A 17,005-nucleotide genomic window follows, 5' to 3' on the forward strand; every position below is an offset into this window, starting at 1 on the left:
TGTTTTCAAATTTCTACAGGTTAGTCTGGACAGAACGATACTCTGTGCAAGTATTTGGTGACTTGTATTTCCTGTGGCACAGTCAGACAGCTTCAGCTTTACAATGGGCACACTGATTTCAAGGGTTCCTTGTGCTTGGTGCTGAGAGGATAGTTAGGAGGAGGAGGAGTGTGAACATGTATCGTCTGCTCCCCTGGGAACAACTGACTGGCTCAGTTCCACTTGATGCAATACTGCTTATGAGACCTCAAAATCAGCGCTGACAGGGGGAGAGGGATTGTGTTACTACTCTGGCACAACCTGCAGAACTTCAAAAGGGCAAAAGGTGCGTCCCAGAGGGTACACCAAAGCAGCGGTATGACAACATAAGAATTCCTCCAACCCTTCGGAAAATTCATTGTCATTGATTGTCTGATAACTAGCTTGGCTTGGGGATATCAAGGGTGACCTGTTCTTGAGACCCTTATTTGTTTTGCATCCGGGGAGTTCCCAGCTTGCTCTTGGGTGGCCGAGTGTAGCTCCATTGCTATCCTCACTCCTTGGCCTCCGAGCTCATTTGAAAAAGAAAAAGTTACTTCTCTGTTGTGCTCTGAGGTTTGACTGACATGTAGGCATGTTCATCCATGTAAACACAGGCTGTGACTGGAAAGATTCAAAATCAGAAGCAACCCATCTCTTTTTCTACTTAACAACAATAAAAGGTAGGTTTACTCTCATGACCACTACTGTGAACTCTACTTGTGTTGACATTCCCCTAGCTTATTCCGAGAGAGTTTCTTGGCTGTTGCAGTCTTTTTACTAGACAGCTGGCTTGTAGGAAAGAGCTGCTTCAGTGACAGTTCAGCAGCTGCAGAATGACAGCAGAGCGTGCCCCCAGGAGATAGTACTGGCTTACAACAAGGCCAGCGGCTGTCGAGCAAAACCTGCTGCATGTTATAACCCTGTGCTCTGTGTTGCACAATATCTAAGAGCACAGGAGCCTCAGCCAGAGCTGAGGCAGAACTTCAACAATTCTCAGAGCACTTGGAGCAGCCAGCAAGGCACCCTTACCAACCACAGTCACTGGAGTAGGTGATTAGGTGCACTGTGTTCGTGCTTGAAGAATAAAGGATGATTTTTTTTTTATTATTTTAAACACATTTCAGTCAAACTGTGCTTATGTTGTTTTTGCTTCATGCCTGTTTTATTAGCACTTTGTAGGTTACTTCATGAGTAATTAAGGAATATTCTGCAGGTAACTCATGAAGAACTGTGATTGCAGGAACTATACTTTGACTGTATGGGATCAGACTGGGTTACAGGGCATCTGTTTTGGGTATGGTTTAGGGAATTGTTATTTTCACTTTTTTAAAATGGAGCTTGTTGGATAACTGACACTAATTGCAAGCAGTAATTTCAGGTTTGGAAAACACTTTACAGAAACTTCATTGGTTTTGTTCCAGCATGATATAATTAAAAAACCCCCACATTTCATTTGTATTTATGAAGGTACAAATACCCATGCTTATTGCTGTGTAGAAGTACAAGTTCTAATATAGCTAATAAAATCTGGTGATGCCAAAGGTACAACAGTTGCCAGATTGTGAAATACAGAGGAATTCCCTGAAATGTTTTTTGGAACTACCACTAAGAAAGAGCAAACTCAACTCATGGTCACCGTGTTTTATACCCATATGTTAGGATGTGTTTTCTGCTTGGTTACTGTAAATCCTTAGGGCTGGAATGTCAAAACAAAGCTGTGGGGCCACCCCCTGGGCTGAAAAGCTTTTTATCAGGCTTCCCAACATCGCCCAATGCCCACGATGCTGCTTCTGCAGAGGAGGTGATGTGGCTCGTAGGGGTGAGTGGTGTACCAGAGTGTGGCTCTGTGGAGCAAGCAGTTTCACATGGTAGCTGAACCCAGTTAACATCCTGCCATGCCCAGGGAGGCCAAGCTCTTCCCTACTCAGTCTTCCCTCCAGCTGCACCAGCTTCTCTCCCTCCTCTGCACCCTGCCATTCTTAGCCCTGGGATTCACCTGATCACAGGGTAGCGAGCCAGTGCAGCTTGCTAACCCAGCAAAAGTGTCCTTAGTTTTCTTTTTACCCTGCTAGGTTAATTTTTTGCCATTTTACCAAGCTGGGTTACTGTATCGAGATGCCAGAAGTGAATCCAGAAGAGCAGCAGCAGAATGTGATTGGGGAGAAAAAGTGAGGAGATGGGAGATCTATTTGGCAGTGGTGAGCTGCTTTCTCCTAAAACGACTTAAACACGAATAACCTAAAAGCTTTCTTCAGGTTCTCTACAACCTGAGCTGGAGCCCCCTGAGGGCTCTGGCACCCAAGGGAAGGGTGTGACTGGGGGAGGGGGGCCAGGGGGGCAAAGAGACTGGGTGAGTCCAGACCAGTGATTTTCCTGTTAGCAGCCTTCTGAGGTTGCTTCAGAGTAGCACTGATCACTCAGTGCTCAGTCACCTTCATAATTATGGCACAGCCCTTCTTGGCTCGCGTCTGGGTTATTTGTTTCTCAGCTGCAAGAAACTCTGTACCTGTTTCATCTAACTTGGTTAGTGTAAGGCCTCTAGGAATTTATCAGCTGGTTTTCCTTTGTGGTTCTGTCGTTCAAGTACATTGAGGGGGTTTTGTTGGTCGGTTTGTCAGGTACTGACTAAGCGGTAAGGGTGTGCATTTTGGAGTTTGGTCTGCTCAGGTCTGGATAAGAGATGGCCAGCAGCTGTTAGTCTGTTTTCAGCTTCCAAGGCATCAAAGGCTCACTTTCTCTCAGTTTTCAGATACCATCCTCCTTGCTGGTCCAGGGAGCTGAATGACAGTACTCCAGCCCTCAGTGCTAGCAAGTTGTTCTCCACCAACTTTTCTTTGTGTTTTGGAAGGCTGATAGGAGGAATCCTATCTGTATTCCTGGAGCACTGGAGTAGGAAGTGGCTGTCTCTCGAGGAGCAGTGCCCTGGAGGATTTATGCTGTATCATTCCTTTGTACCTCACAGCAGCTGTTTGGCTAGATTTATTTTTGGACAGGAGGGATGCGTGTTAGACAGTTTGAAGGAACCAAGTGAGTAATCAATCACATTTGTAACTCAGCTGGAAGTTCTTGCACTGGGAGATGTGTCTGCTGATTGTGTGATGAGAAAGCAAAGAAAGCAAAGCAGGGCAGGAGCAATCCTGCCTGAGCTGGATGCCCTGTGTCTTTGGAAAGATAAAGCTACCCCATCTGGAATGAGCAAGAAGGCTGCTTTGCACTGATTAAGTTCTTCCTGGACCTAAGGCTCCTTTTGTACAGATACACGTAGAGCTCCTGGTGAAGTAAATGCAGTGTTGCAAGAACCATGCAGGGCCTTGGGGATTTATCCTTCACTTTGCCTCTGTCCTTACTGGTATCTTGCTGGCAACAGTCTTAAGCAGCGTTTTAAACCAGAGAAGAATTTCTTTGTGCTGCTGAAATCTCCTAATTTGTCCTTGTAGTGGGAGAATTCCTGGAAAATATTACAGAGCAGAACGATACCTTGCTGTGGGATGTACCTGGTAGTATTTTAGGAGAAGTGTAGCCTCCAGAAAGAGCTGTTGTGGGTTTGTTACTGTGTGCTGTCAATTTAGTAATTCTTTCTTATAGACACCTTACCCACCAAACAGTTATGTCAGATAGTGCTTTCTGTCTTGAAGCTGCTCCACCAAAAGTGGGGGCGTGGCTGCTGCTGTTCTGAATACATAGAGTGGGGCGGGTGAAGATGCCATTCTGAGAGGGGAAATAAGAGTCTGAGAGAGAAATGGGATGAGCAGGTGAAAATCAGGCTGGAAGAGGCATGCTTCTACAAGTGTGCTGACAAGACACAGCACCCTGCATGTGCCCAACACGGTTCCTTTCCAAGCACACGGGGAGATGGGAAGATCTCAGGCTAGTGGCCACATCTTTTCACCAATAACCACCATTAGGAGGAACAGTCATAAGATGTGATGCTGTTTAGTACTGGTTCCTTGATTTACTGCTGTTACAACCTCAGCAGACAGGCTGAATTTGCAGACCTCCATTCTCCTGATCCTCTCTATTACTCAGAATCTGCACAGCAAAGAGAGTCTGGAGTTCAGGCAACATCGTTGACGTCTGTTGATACTGTCCTCAGTTGCCGCCTTCTGTTTGCTACAAAGTGAAGCCTGGTTGCAGCATTTGCAGGCAGTATTTTTCCCAATTCGTTTTCACGTGGACGCATGACATGAGCACAGCTGGGTGCCTGGTATCTTTCCTTGGCTTTCTTGCAAGCTGACTTCAGATCCTGGCTTTTGATTCATCAGCTTTACAGCGTATGCTGATTGTAGCCTCACTCAGTACTGTGCCTGGTGGCAGCCTGCAGATATCCTCACTGCGAATATTCTTCACGAGAGCTTTTTGAGCCTATGTGCCTTTCCAGTGGATGGAAAGGTTCAGGATGTCTCTGTGGCTCCAGCTGCGAGCCTGTAGCAGGCAAGATTCGCAGTGGGCTAAGGTAATCCTAGCTGTAGAGTGCCAATACTGATTTCCAGGCAGGCACAGCAATGCATGAATTAGTTCTAGCTGTGCACCGACACTTCAGTGAAGAGGTGACATCTGGGGGTTACGACCCTTGAGCAGGTAAAAACCAAAGTAAGCGTAGAGGTTGATCTCACAGGATGGAAAGCATCATTGAGTGATAGGTGGAAGACTGTTAAGAAGCAGCAGAAGTGCACTCAGGTGAATCCTAGCACATCTTAAGCTAATGCACTGAAAGTTTATGCTTCTGAGCAAGAATGTACAATACAGTTTTTGGCTGCTGGTGTGTACTAAGAACCAGTGACCTTAGCATACAAAACTTGAGCTTCTAACAAGCCATATCACTTAAAACTTAGCAAATTTCTACACAGATTTTATTTTTTTTAGGCTTCATGGAAGAAAATTGAAATGAACAAATATCAAGTAAATAATCTTGAAATTATTGCTGTAGTTCTAATTCCCTGACTAGTGGCAATAGAAACTTCAAGTATAAAATTCAGCTGCATAACTCTGCAACCTGATTTCTTTGAGACATAATTTCTTCTCATTTTTATTTTACTTACTTTACTTATCATTTGAACTTATGCTATAGGGTGTTAAAGTTCCCATTTTCTGTTCTAATCTTTGCAGTCCACCAAAGAATTGCCTTGTGCTTTGACTGTATGGTGATGTTGTGCCCCTCACAAAGTTAATTTTGTATTATTATTTTTTAATGATTAAGCCACTTTTATAATTAGGACCTTGGAGACTATAATCAAAGAAGTTCTTTTATGCCAGAATAGTAGCAAATATGCTAAAGATCTGCCAACAGCACCCTTACTAGTATAAAAGTGTGTGTGTGTGTGCATACGTGTCAACATGCACACGTAAATCTAAGCATCAGCATATGTTATGGAAGAGCGATCCCTGCGTTAGCAATCATATCTGGTCATGACGTTGACAAGCAGGAAGATGAACTCAACAGAGATTCAATTGTTTATGCTGTTGTTAAAGATCTGTTGTCAGCCTGACAGGTCTGGGGTTTGTGAATGGAAAGGCTTGGGAGTCTATGCTTTTGAAGGCAGCGTATGTTTTGAAGGTACTTTCTATGGTTTTTTTTAAAAAAAAAGTTTGAATTGTAACAATTTTTAAATGACATATGTATTTCTCAAGGTCCGACAAGAATTAGTTGAAGAATATGAACAAGTTAAGAGCATTGTCAACACTTTAGAGAGTTTTAAAATGGACAGACCTGCAGATATCCCTGTATCCTGTCAAGATGAGCCTTTTAGAGATCCTGCTGTTTGGCCCCCTCCTGTTCCAGCTGAACACAGGTAAGGAGAGGCTCAAGCAGAGTAGGTGGAATAAAGCTGGGTCGCCGTAATTTTATGCTCTTTTTTGAATGCATTTGTAATGTGACAATCACATTTCTTTAACCCCTTAGTCATTTGTGATAAAGAATAAATATAATTCATAGGGGAAAAAAGTAATTAAACGGCAGTTGGATTTGTTACTGAAGTTCTAAAGAAAGTCACTCATTATTCTGGTAGGAGTGACTAGCTAAGTCACTGGAACTAGAGTCTGCTGGAGATGTAGGTGGGCTTTTGGTGACAGTTGCCTTTTTCATGTGCAGGGTGAAAACTTTTCCATTTCAGCTTACTTAAGCAGTTGAATTTATTGATGAGTGAGGAGTCAGTGAGGAGCTGGAACTGAAGGATCTTGAAGAACATGGTGGTTAGAAATCGCTCCCTGGATACAGATAATATGACCAGTGTTTAATCCATTGGTTGCTTTTATTGCTAAACATGTTTTGTTGTACATGGTGTTTCTTTTCTGTAACCACCTTTAAGGTAACTTTTGTTAGCTAATAGTTTTCTCAAAATAGATGCTGGTGCATTTTCTGAAATCCCTATTTTCACCCTAGTAGAGCTTGACACAAGTTGTTGGAAACAACAAATCCAATTTAAAAACAAGAATAACATTTGTCATGACAGCATTTTTCTAACATTATAATAGCAAGGAATTTTAATGTGTGTATACTCACGTAAGCAAAGGAACAAAGAAAAAGAGATCTTGGTTAACAGAAAGAAATGCCAAGTTTATTTGTAAATTTATGTGCTTTATGATTATCAAGCAAACGGATCTTCACTTTTCAAAAAACCTTAAGAATGTGAGTGTAAAATAATATTAACTCCAATTACTTTTTTGAGTGGTAGAATTGATTATCAGAATTTTTGTGGTAATGTTATGTGAAGTGCAAAATGTATTTATTCTTGCATCTTTCTTAGAGGTAAAGGCCCGGTAGTTAATCTGCTTTTTTAAGCTGAAATTTAAATCTTGTGCAAATAAGTAAGGAAAAGTAGCCACTCTTCTGTGCTAAGTTTGATGAAAATGTATACAAAGCAAAATGTAACAGTTACATCCAGCAGTGCATTTAAGTATGTACTCTTTTTTTTTAAGCCATATTCCAGGAAACTGTTTTTGGAGTTCACAAATTTTGAGTTACTCAAAACAAGAATCAGCAGAAGATTTAATAGGGGATACTAATTAAAGTTGGGTGACATTCCTGGCCGTTGCTTTTTGTTCTATATTTCAAGCCCAATCCCTAGAGCAAAATTACTGTGACACCTCATCTTAAAACCAAATTCTTTCTCATCGTGCCACTGCTGAGTTCTCCCTAACATCGTGGGTGATGCACATGAGTATAGGTGGTTGCAGTTTGGCTCTGTTTGCTTTCGCTTTCTAAGCAATATTTATGTTTTGACATTTTCACGCAGGGGAATGAAGTCAGAGGTAGGAGGATTGTTTTAAAATTCTCCTGCCTTTGTTTTGGGGCCTGTCAAAGCTATTAGCCAGGTGGGGTTTTTTGGTGGTGGTTTTTTTAACCAGGAATGTCATCTGATTGTGTAGAACTTGTGTATATGAATGTAGCCTAATATAATCTGGCTTGGAGTCAGAGGAAACTACAATTTGAAGACTTTTACTAAATTGTTTCCTCTTTTGTTACATGCATGTTGGTTTGTTGTAAGATTGGTTAGGAGTACTGATCTAATACTATTGTTACTTTTCTTTTTTCCCACTGTTGAAACTTTCTTCCTTTTGTATTTTTTTTCTTATTTTGGATGTCAGACAGAGCCACAAATAATGTTGCTGGATTTGCAGATATAAGCAGATAAGACTCGGGGCTTGTCAGCAATAATGCACTAAGGGAATTAATGAATTATTAGAATCCTTTCTTCTTAATCTTTTTTTTGCTGTTTTTAGCATGCTTTTGTTGTGGTTGCTTGTTGTTAGGGCTCCACCTCAGATAAAACGTCCCAACCGAGAAGTAAAACCTCTGAGGAAAGAATCACCAGGGCTGCAGCCCCGCGGGCCTGCGGGCAGAACACACGCGATATCCAAGGGTGAGAAGTCTGCAGGCAGCCGTGAAAGGGAATCCAGAGCTAGAGGAAGAGATGACAAGGTAAGAAGTGGGAAAGAATGTGGTGGGGAGGAGTTATGATGCAGCAGGTGGCAAAGGGAAGCATTCTTAGTTTTAGTTATTTAATACAGATAATAATAAAAAGTCACAATAATCCTGTGCAAGAAAACTTGGTGCTTTCCTCTTGCCTCATGGGCAAAGCATGTATCATGGGGATATTCAGTAAAGTTCTGTATTGTACTATCTGGTCTATCTTGATTTGAGAAGATTTTTTGACAGGGAGGAAGCACGGTGGCCTGTTGCTAGGGGTTTCTTATTATCTCAGTTAGACCATGGGCTTGACTATAATCTGTCAGTGTCAATCAGGCATAAAGTCCCTTCTCCTCCTTCTCCCCCACCTTTTTTTTTTTTTTTAAGGAATCCAATTCAGATATTTTGTAAAAATTTCCATGTAAAAAGTGCAAAAGTGAGACCAGTGCCCTTCTCTAGACTTTAATAATTAGGAATGGAGTTCCACAGTACTGTGGAACCAGCACCATAGTAAAACTTAGGTGTGGCTAGAAGTCCAGGACAATTTTGTAAATGCATTGATGCTAGGTAAATGTGTGCCAAATTATTTTAAGTTATATATTTAAAAATTATGTGAGAGAGACATAGTAAAAGCAAACTCCTAGCAACTTTCATTTTCCTTAGTTTATGAAAAGGATTTTGTATTTATTATAGTGGTTAGGAAGATACTTCTTGGAAAGGCTTTGTTTTAAAAACAATGAAATAAATTAGAATAAATTGGAGATTCTTTTTTCTGAAGACCCATGAAAAAGAAGCAGCGCTGAAGTGAAAGGAAAGGCGAAACAGTGACTCACTATCACTATCAAGTAGTGATGTCAAAGGCAGGACTGTTTTGTGGCTGAAAAAAACATGTCTGTGTGCAAATTGCTGTTTCTGAGACACTTGCATTCTTAAATTTAGCTGCGGAGTCAGTGCCAGGAACCCACGGAATCTGTGGTATAAATGATGCAAGTTGAGAGTGTACTGAAGTGGCTTCACTTTCCTGAAAGACAGAGATACAAGAAGCCCCTTCCTATGGGGTCCCACAGTATTGTACAGATCTTGGTAGATGAATAAGAAAATACTTAGGGCAGTTTTCTTCCAAATGAATTTGGTTAGTCCCTTTGTGGCCTTTCTATTACAGGTTGCTTCCTCACAGCACAGAAAGAACTCAAAGATATGCTTTTTCCATCATGACTTGCTTTTCTGATGCACAGGAAAATTATTAAGTAATCCCAGCCCTTATTACCATCAATAGGTAGAGCCAGGCACATTTTCAGCAGTGCCACTGAGTGACTGCGCAGATCAAGTTTAATCATTTTAGAACTCTCTCTACCCTGGATCAGTAAGATTTAGAATAACAAGTGTGCATCCTGCAAGCTATAAAAAGCTTGTGAAGATCTATGAAATTATTTACAGTTCTGCCAGCTATACGGGGAATGGGAGTCGTCACGTGTGACAGGTTCACCAGATGTGCTTGTGTAAGGCAGCCTGCAAAGTCTTAGCTCTAATGAGGGTGAACTCTGCTCTCAAAGCTTTCTGGTGATGAGCATTATAGGGCTTTACTATAAGGAGCCCAAAACAACATGACTTGTACAATACTTGTCTCTGGGAATAACGCAATTAGCAACACTACTACTGTCAGGTGGAGGAAGAGTCATGAAGGTGTTCCATTTAATATGGTACATTTTAAACACCACTCTTATCTGAAAACTTGGTCACTAGGTGGCAGAAGGAAAATATGTCTACTCTTCAGAAAATACCAACACACCTGCTCTTGTTTTCGCCTTTGTCTAGTTACTTGGTGGTTATTTCACTTCCTTTATCTGAGATATATGTGCAAAAATCACACCAGGTTAAAAATTCTCACGTGTTGTATGATGATTTTTGTATGGGATCTATGATTTTCTTTTGAAGAAGATTTTGAATGAAAGAAGGAAATAGCGAGGTGTGGGAAGTGAGAGAAGTTAATGCAACTTTCCATATTTTACCCACAGGCATGAAAATAGGTTCAACTTCCCTGTCAGTTTTATCCTTTCTTAGTTTGCAAGTGTTTATGTTCTTCAGTTTCTGAACTAAAGCTACAAGGAGCTTACCTCTGTAGCCTAGTATGTTGAATTAAACAGATTCAGTAATTCTTCATGTTCAGTTAAAATAACAGGGCAAAACTGAAGCTTCAAACTAGGTAACCAGATACTTCTTTCCTCATAATGTTTCAGCTCCGTAGTTCTTGGGTTTGGGTGGTTGGCTAGGACTGATTAGAACATGTAATGAACTTGGATGCCATATCCATTTCTGAAGATGTTGGTTGCAGTGTAAATAGGTTGTACATTGTCCTGGCTATAACATCCCAATGCAATATGCTTATTTATTGGTAATATTTTTCAAGATAAATATAGCTATAGTATGTATGTTTTAGAAATGTTTGTCTCACTTGACACATGATGCCTTCTTTCACTGTTTCTCCTCCCCAGACCATATCATCTTTTCATTCTGACAGTAACCATCTTGGGATAAGGAGTTTTAAGTGGACTGTGCCTGTAAAATGACCTTTTGTAGTGCTATAGGAGATAATTTTGAACTGCAACCCACCGGGTGGTGTTTATTCACTAAACCCTTATATTTATGTGTTCCTTTTTCTGAAATACTGCTTTCAAGTGCTTCTTCCTTAGTTCCACTGGAAATTATTAGGCTTGTTCTCAAGGTACCTTCTGCTGGATCATTGCCAAGAATTTTAGCTTCTGTTCAGTAGTTCAGCTTAAAGAGGCAGCACGAATGCTACCTGTCTGTCCTTTAGAAATTGCGTAATACCTGTTAATATTAAGAGCAGGGAGGGAAAAAAAAGGGGGGGGGGGTGTGCCAAAGTGAACAGGTAATTGCATTCTGCTTGTGTTCCATGAGGAGACTTACTTGCTTTAGTAAAGAAGGCAGAGCACACGCATGCTGCGAGTACATCAGGGTGGTGGACACATCAATGAGAACTGCTGAAACTAATGCACGAACTTAGTTCAAGAGTAGAAATACATTCGTGTTGGAAAAAAGGTTTTTGTTCCAGTGGGTTAGCGCAGGTCTGACAGCTCTTAACCGATGCACAGCCCAGGACCAGGTCACTGGGGGTTTGGGGCTCGGCCCCGGATGCAGGCGGCGAGGAGGCGGCGGGGCGCGGGGATGCACCGCCCCCCGGCGGCGGAGGGGCCGGGGCCGTGCTGCCGCCCCGCGGCTGCGCCGGAGCTGCCGGCGCTCTCGTTGCCGCCGGGCCTGCCTTTTCCCTTTTATTGCTATTTTTTTCCGCTTCTCTGAGCTGCGTCACACCCGGGCCCGGTGTCGCCTGCATTGCCTGATTTGCGTGTTAACCGCCTTTCTGGCACAGCAAACAAGCTGTGCGCAGATCCGCCAGCCGGGCTCGGTACGGGGGTTGAGCTGCTGCTTCAGCCTCCTCCACAGTGCTGCAGCGATCCGCGCTGCCTTCTCCTGCTGCTTAAAGCCTGCCTTAATTCTCTTTCACCCAGAAAAACAAAACATCCAATTTGTTTTGAGATGTGCAGAAAAATTCTTCCACTAGGAAAACCAGTCCATTGCAGAGGGATAGGAGAGAAGCGTGTAACAAAGATAGACCTTTCATTTCATTGTTGGTTTTTTTTCCTTCTTTCTTTTTTATGGTTACATTTGGATTGCATTTTCTCTCTCCTGAAATCTTCCAAACTCTACAGGACTTTTCTTTCCGTTTCCTTTTTACGCCAGGCCATTACATTTTTGACACCAGCTTTTTGTCTAAACACAACTTTCAGCTCAATTTCCATTGCAAAAAACCAGATCTGGGAATACTAAACACAGAGTTCACTTGGAAGCAAGAAGTAAAAATAGTGGGAAGATAAACTGCTCCCTCACAGGCCTCATGGGCAAATGGCAGCTGGGAGGGGTACAGTCACTACCTTTTTCTTTTTCCACGGTGAGGTTATTTGTGTGTCTCCAGCTGCTTCTCAGCCCGCCTTTGCCTAGGCTGCTTTTGTCCAGCCAGCTGGGATTCTTTAACTTGCTGCTGATAGTGTTTAGAAGCTGAGTTAAGAGTCCTAAAGTAGCTCCCTACTCAGCCTCCTTCATTAAAACAGTGCAGCTGCTTTTCAGGCACTGCCGAACGCTGCTGTTGAGCTGGAAGGGGAAGCGGTTTCCTTCTGAAGCGGGAGAGGAGGAGTGTGAGCCCTGATGCTTCAAAGGGAAAATGTTACTTCACCCCCATAAGCTTAACGGCACTGTGGAAGTATTAACCAGAAACTCAGAGCCATTTGGGGGAGAGGCAGTGTGTGGCTTGGTCGTTGAATTAGCATTGGCATGCTGCAGAAATTATTGTAGTTCAAAGAAGCCTGGCTGACTTGGGAGCTTCTTTAGGGCTTTTGGTGCAGCCCTTGAATAAATATGACCTTTTAAAAGCATTTTAACTGTTTATGGAGCTGGCCTGCGAATGAGAGGAGGGAAATAGATAGTTTGCAGTTGAGGAAAGGAGGAATTGCTGGGCAGGAAGGCTTTAATTACACAAGGGGAGAGAATCTTCTTGGTTTTCCTCCCTCAAAGCCAATGGGTGTAACAGCTTTTGTGTTCCTTTTCAGTGATGATGGGGTGCCAGTTGTTTAGCTCTGGCAGGTAGTGTGGCAGGTGTAGCATCTTCAAAATACACTTTGGATGCTCTGGTCTTCAGCCAGGAGTTAATGTAGCATTAAGTCGTGACGCAGCCTGCTTTGTGAAGCTGTTTCTGCATTTGTGCCTTTGGCTGGCCAAGAAGTGTCTAAAGAGTGGTTTAGCACTGTTAAGAGAGTCTGGTTTGCTGCTTTAAAACCAACCAACCCACCGATCCACTTTGATACGTAATGAGCTCTGATGGGGTTTTATCACTGTGAGCTGCACCTACAAAGGAAGCATGGTGCTGTTGCGGTGGAAGCAACCACAGGTGTTTGTCGGACTCTTTGTGGAGTGTAGGGTGTGAACATGTTGGTTTTGCTGGCCACCATGGTGTTGAAATAGCTGTGTTAAAGCTTGATACCTTCTTGTGGCCTCTACAGAGGTAAACCAGACAATATTGCTATATATTGCTAGTAAAGGAACTGTTGAAAGAATAATATCCTTATAAGCCTGTATGACTTTCACTTCTAGGGAAAGAAAATACCCCAGGAAGTTGGTGATGGGGAAATTGCAAAATTTGATGGAGCAGGTTACGACAAAGACTTGGTGGAAGCTCTTGAAAGGGACATTGTGTCAAGGAATCCAAGCATTCATTGGTATGAGGATTTTCTCAATTCAAGTGTTTTTGCTAGTATGGAGAAGGAGAGAAATTATCCTTCTTCTAACTCTTAAAACAGGGAGCCATCATAATCTTCTACAGATAAGCAAAACAAGGTCTTTTGGTTTTAACAGTTTATTAATTTGATTACAGTTAAGCTTTTGTTGCGAACTGGTATTATGTGCGGTACATCCATTACAGGTACTGCTGAAATGAAAGTACGCTCCAGAGAACTTTAAAGATACTGCTTTGGTGTTCACATTTTCAAAACAATTTTTAATTAAGCAGCTCTGGGTAACTTGAATTGAAAATCATTTTTTCCCTGCCTTCCAAAAGTGGATTCAGTTTTAGGTCACAGGATTGTAGGAGTGCTCTCATGAGGCATATACTGGCATGCGAAAAGAGATGGTACTAAGAGAAAAGCTTTTCTATTTTTCTTGTATAAAAATAGAAGAAATATTGTTGTACAGGAATTTTATACAAGTTTATTCATCTTGCACAGGGATGACATAGCGGATTTGGAAGAAGCCAAGAAATTATTAAGAGAAGCTGTTGTTCTTCCAATGTGGATGCCTGATTTTTTCAAAGGGATCAGAAGACCTTGGAAGGTGGGAATTTATTTGGTATTTTAGTAAATGGCAAGCTGTAGTTATGTATGTCTGCTGCTGTAATGTGTCTGGATGCCTGCAGCAGAAGGCTAAAAAGGCAAATGGGAAAGATCAGGAATTTGTTCATGAAATCGTCTCATAATGATTCATGTAAAACACACTGAAAGAAACAGCTGGAAGTGTGTACGGGCTTTATGGTAAATAATAATTCTTTTGTATTTACTCAGTCATAGCTTATTGACATTATAATACTTTCTATATGTCAGCCTGTACATGTGAGCAAGCATATAGGGTATATTGACGGAAGTAGAAATGCTTAATAGATAGCTCTGCTTGGGTTTATGGTGGCCACTCTTCAACACTTCATGCCGGAGAGCAGTCCTTGGACTGTTTTATTCACATGTGCTGGCTATATCTCACTCAGACTGCAAACTGCAGGCTGGGTGTTGCAAGGGAGCAAGGAGAGGGGGCTAATCTGAGTGATGATGTAGCTTTGCAGTTATACTTGCAGCTGGACATAGTTACTGCTGGAGTGGGAGAAATTCAAAGTGGGAGAATGAGCTGCAAGTGGGACAACAGGAAAGATATAGGACTGAGCTGGCCTGGCTGATGGACCAGAGGTGAGCCCAATCTGGACCTAGCTTAGAGCTTAAAAGGAAGAGGAGGGAGGAGGTTGCTGAACATTTCTGTAAACAGAAAATAAAATTACCTTGCTTTTGTTGTGGGATAGATTGACACTTATTTTGCGCATAACTAGTCACAGCACAAGAGCTTTCTGGTTACTGAGAAGGTTCCCCGGGAAAAGAAACTGTTGCAAAGTGTTATTCTGAGCCTGCAAGGCAATGGCATGTGTAGGGAATACTGCGTATGTGAGTAGTTTCTGTGGTTCAGTATGCTGGTTCAGCAGCATATGTCAGATCTTGTGTTATTAACACTTGCCCTTTTTTATCCTGCTTGGTCCTTGTACTTCTCTGGCTTATGCTTAGGTCTGACCCTCAAAGCTGTCCTCCTCCCTGAGCCAGTCCTAGATCCTTGTTATTCTGCTTATTTAAGAAACAAAGCCCTGCGGGAACTGATAAGTGGAAGACTTGTCATTCTTTGGGGTTCGTGTCTACAGACAATAGAGGGGAAGTTGGAAAGAGTGGGAGCTGATGGCAGGAGCTGAGAGATTGCTGCTTGAGGGCTGTTTGTGGAGGTTTTAGTGACTTGCAGGGGGGCAGCCCAAACCTAGCCCCAGGCTGTATGACCTCTGGGGTTTAGAGTCTCAGTACCAGCGGGCTTGAGGTTAACCTTAAGGCTAACCGAGCTGTCAGCTTGGACAGAGCCTAGATACTGTGGGTTACAAGCGCAGAGGGAGATTTTAGGGTCTTTTGGATGGCTGAATCTCTCTTTTTTTCCTCTTGGCATAGAGGAAGTTGACCCATACCCTTATTATAGACTACAGGGCCCCGTCTGTCCAGTCTCAAAAACTTCTAAGGGAGTGAAGAGTTGCTATGTTGGGGTTTTTTGCCTATTAACATGCCCAGAGGATGCAGTGGCCATCTGTCCTTAAGACAGGTATCTCAGCAGACCGCAGACAACGTGAAGAGTGCCACTGGCCCTGTCTCCAAGTGAACAAAGAAACAACAGGCTGGTCTTTTAAAGAGTTACAGTCTCCATCTCTTTGAGATTATCTTTTCCTACTGAGCAGTGTCACCTCTGAAAACTAGGTGCTTGTAGACATGGAAAAAAATTCTAAGATTATTTCCTCTCTTCAGTCTGAAATGCAAATTGATTTCTGACGAGTCCATGAAGAGTCTTCATTGTTAGCCTTTTCCCTGGTGACTTGTGAAGCTGTAACTCTGCTGAATTTATTTTTCACACAGAACAGCATGTATTTTCCCTACTGTTGACCTCTGACTGTGCTACAAGGATGAGAAGTTTTGAAGGGAAGACTATTTCTTGCAGTAATCAGTGTAGCAGCAGGCATTTGTTGAGCCTAGGCATTCAGGACAATAATTCAGGGAAAAGGCAGCCAAATCTGTTTTTGGATGTTCAGACTCTCCTGAGAACAATTCCCAAGACAGCCCTCACAGTTTGTGCCTGCATTCAGAGGATGGTGCCTTGTATGAAGGAGCCAGCTGTCTTCCCTGATTCAACACAGGTGCTGTGTAGTTGCAGCCGTGGGTTTCTGAGTGTCCACGGGCTTGCTCTTTCTTTTTCTCCGAACTGTTTTGTGCCAAGAAAGTCCGTTTGCTCGCTGTGCTTCCCACTGCTCTGCTAGTGATTGTTACAACAACAAGAAGTAACCCTGCAGTGATTTCATCAAAACACTTACTCCCTGCGGTGCATTTCAGCTTCTTATTGGAATACTTTGGCTTAACAGAGCCTTAGAGGAAGAATAAAGAAGTCTTTGTGTTTGTCAAGGATTTTAACTAGTGAGTAAGTGGCAGCCTCCTAGTTTTCAGAGAGAAAGAGCAACTTGATCCTATGTGTTTCTGTTTGAAACTGTGCGCATCTTGTTTTGCTGAGAACTCAAGTTCTTTTTTTTTTCTTTTCTGTTTTTTTAACTGATATTTTTGTTGTCTTTATCCCCAGAGACCTTGGTTTTTCCCTGGCTTTATACCTGGTGTGGCTGCTTTGCACCCGTGTTACGCAAATTTATAATGCCACCAGTATCATGTGCTAGGTAACGCTCACTGTAATAGTTACACAGGAGGTGCAAAGCGATGGGATTCGATGTTGGCAGTGAGTGGCATGTGTAGCTGAAGCCAGAATCTGACCTTCCATAATAATGGAGGACCAAAGCAATATCCAAAAAATGACATTAGTCCCTTTTATCACCAGGTCCAGCAGTAAACACAGTTTGTCAAACACAGGAGTCAAGTGTGATTTGAATTGAGGTGAAGCTTGTTTTAAAATATTAAATAAACACGTTTGAAACTCGGAGAGAACAATTAAGTCATCTCTGACCTGCATATCACAGGCTGAGTAAATTTCACCCAGTTACTCCAGGGTTGTACATGCAATATTATAATATCAATATAATTGTGCAGCAACTCAAACCACACTATATGTCTGAATGTTCATGGGGAGAAAAAGAGTCCATTTACTTTTTATGCTTGCTGCTCTGGAGCTTAGGAAACCTCAAGCAGCCTGAGGAGTGACATTGGACTGTTAGTTGTATGGATGTAGTGTGAA

The 17,005-nt window shown here is 42.4% G+C and overlaps 1 protein-coding gene across 4 annotated transcripts in view; it reads left to right on the forward strand.

Moving 5' to 3' along the window:
* The window catches only part of KATNAL1 (katanin catalytic subunit A1 like 1), a 41,587-nt gene that overhangs the window by 13,139 nt on the left and 11,443 nt on the right, over window positions 1-17,005 (forward strand). For 3 of the 4 annotated variants that reach the window (XM_054837618.1, XM_054837630.1, XM_054837622.1), the window contains exons 3-6: window positions 5,650-5,810; window positions 7,771-7,939; window positions 13,091-13,215; window positions 13,720-13,825. In XM_054837618.1, the coding sequence (XP_054693593.1) occupies window positions 5,650-5,810; window positions 7,771-7,939; window positions 13,091-13,215; window positions 13,720-13,825 (561 nt within the window). The remainder of the gene's footprint in view (window positions 1-5,649; window positions 5,811-7,770; window positions 7,940-13,090; window positions 13,216-13,719; window positions 13,826-17,005) is intronic. The other variant, XM_054837638.1, reaches the window with a different exon arrangement.

This window comes from Grus americana, chromosome 1, assembly GCF_028858705.1.
Source record: "Grus americana isolate bGruAme1 chromosome 1, bGruAme1.mat, whole genome shotgun sequence".
NCBI lineage: Eukaryota > Metazoa > Chordata > Aves > Gruiformes > Gruidae > Grus > Grus americana.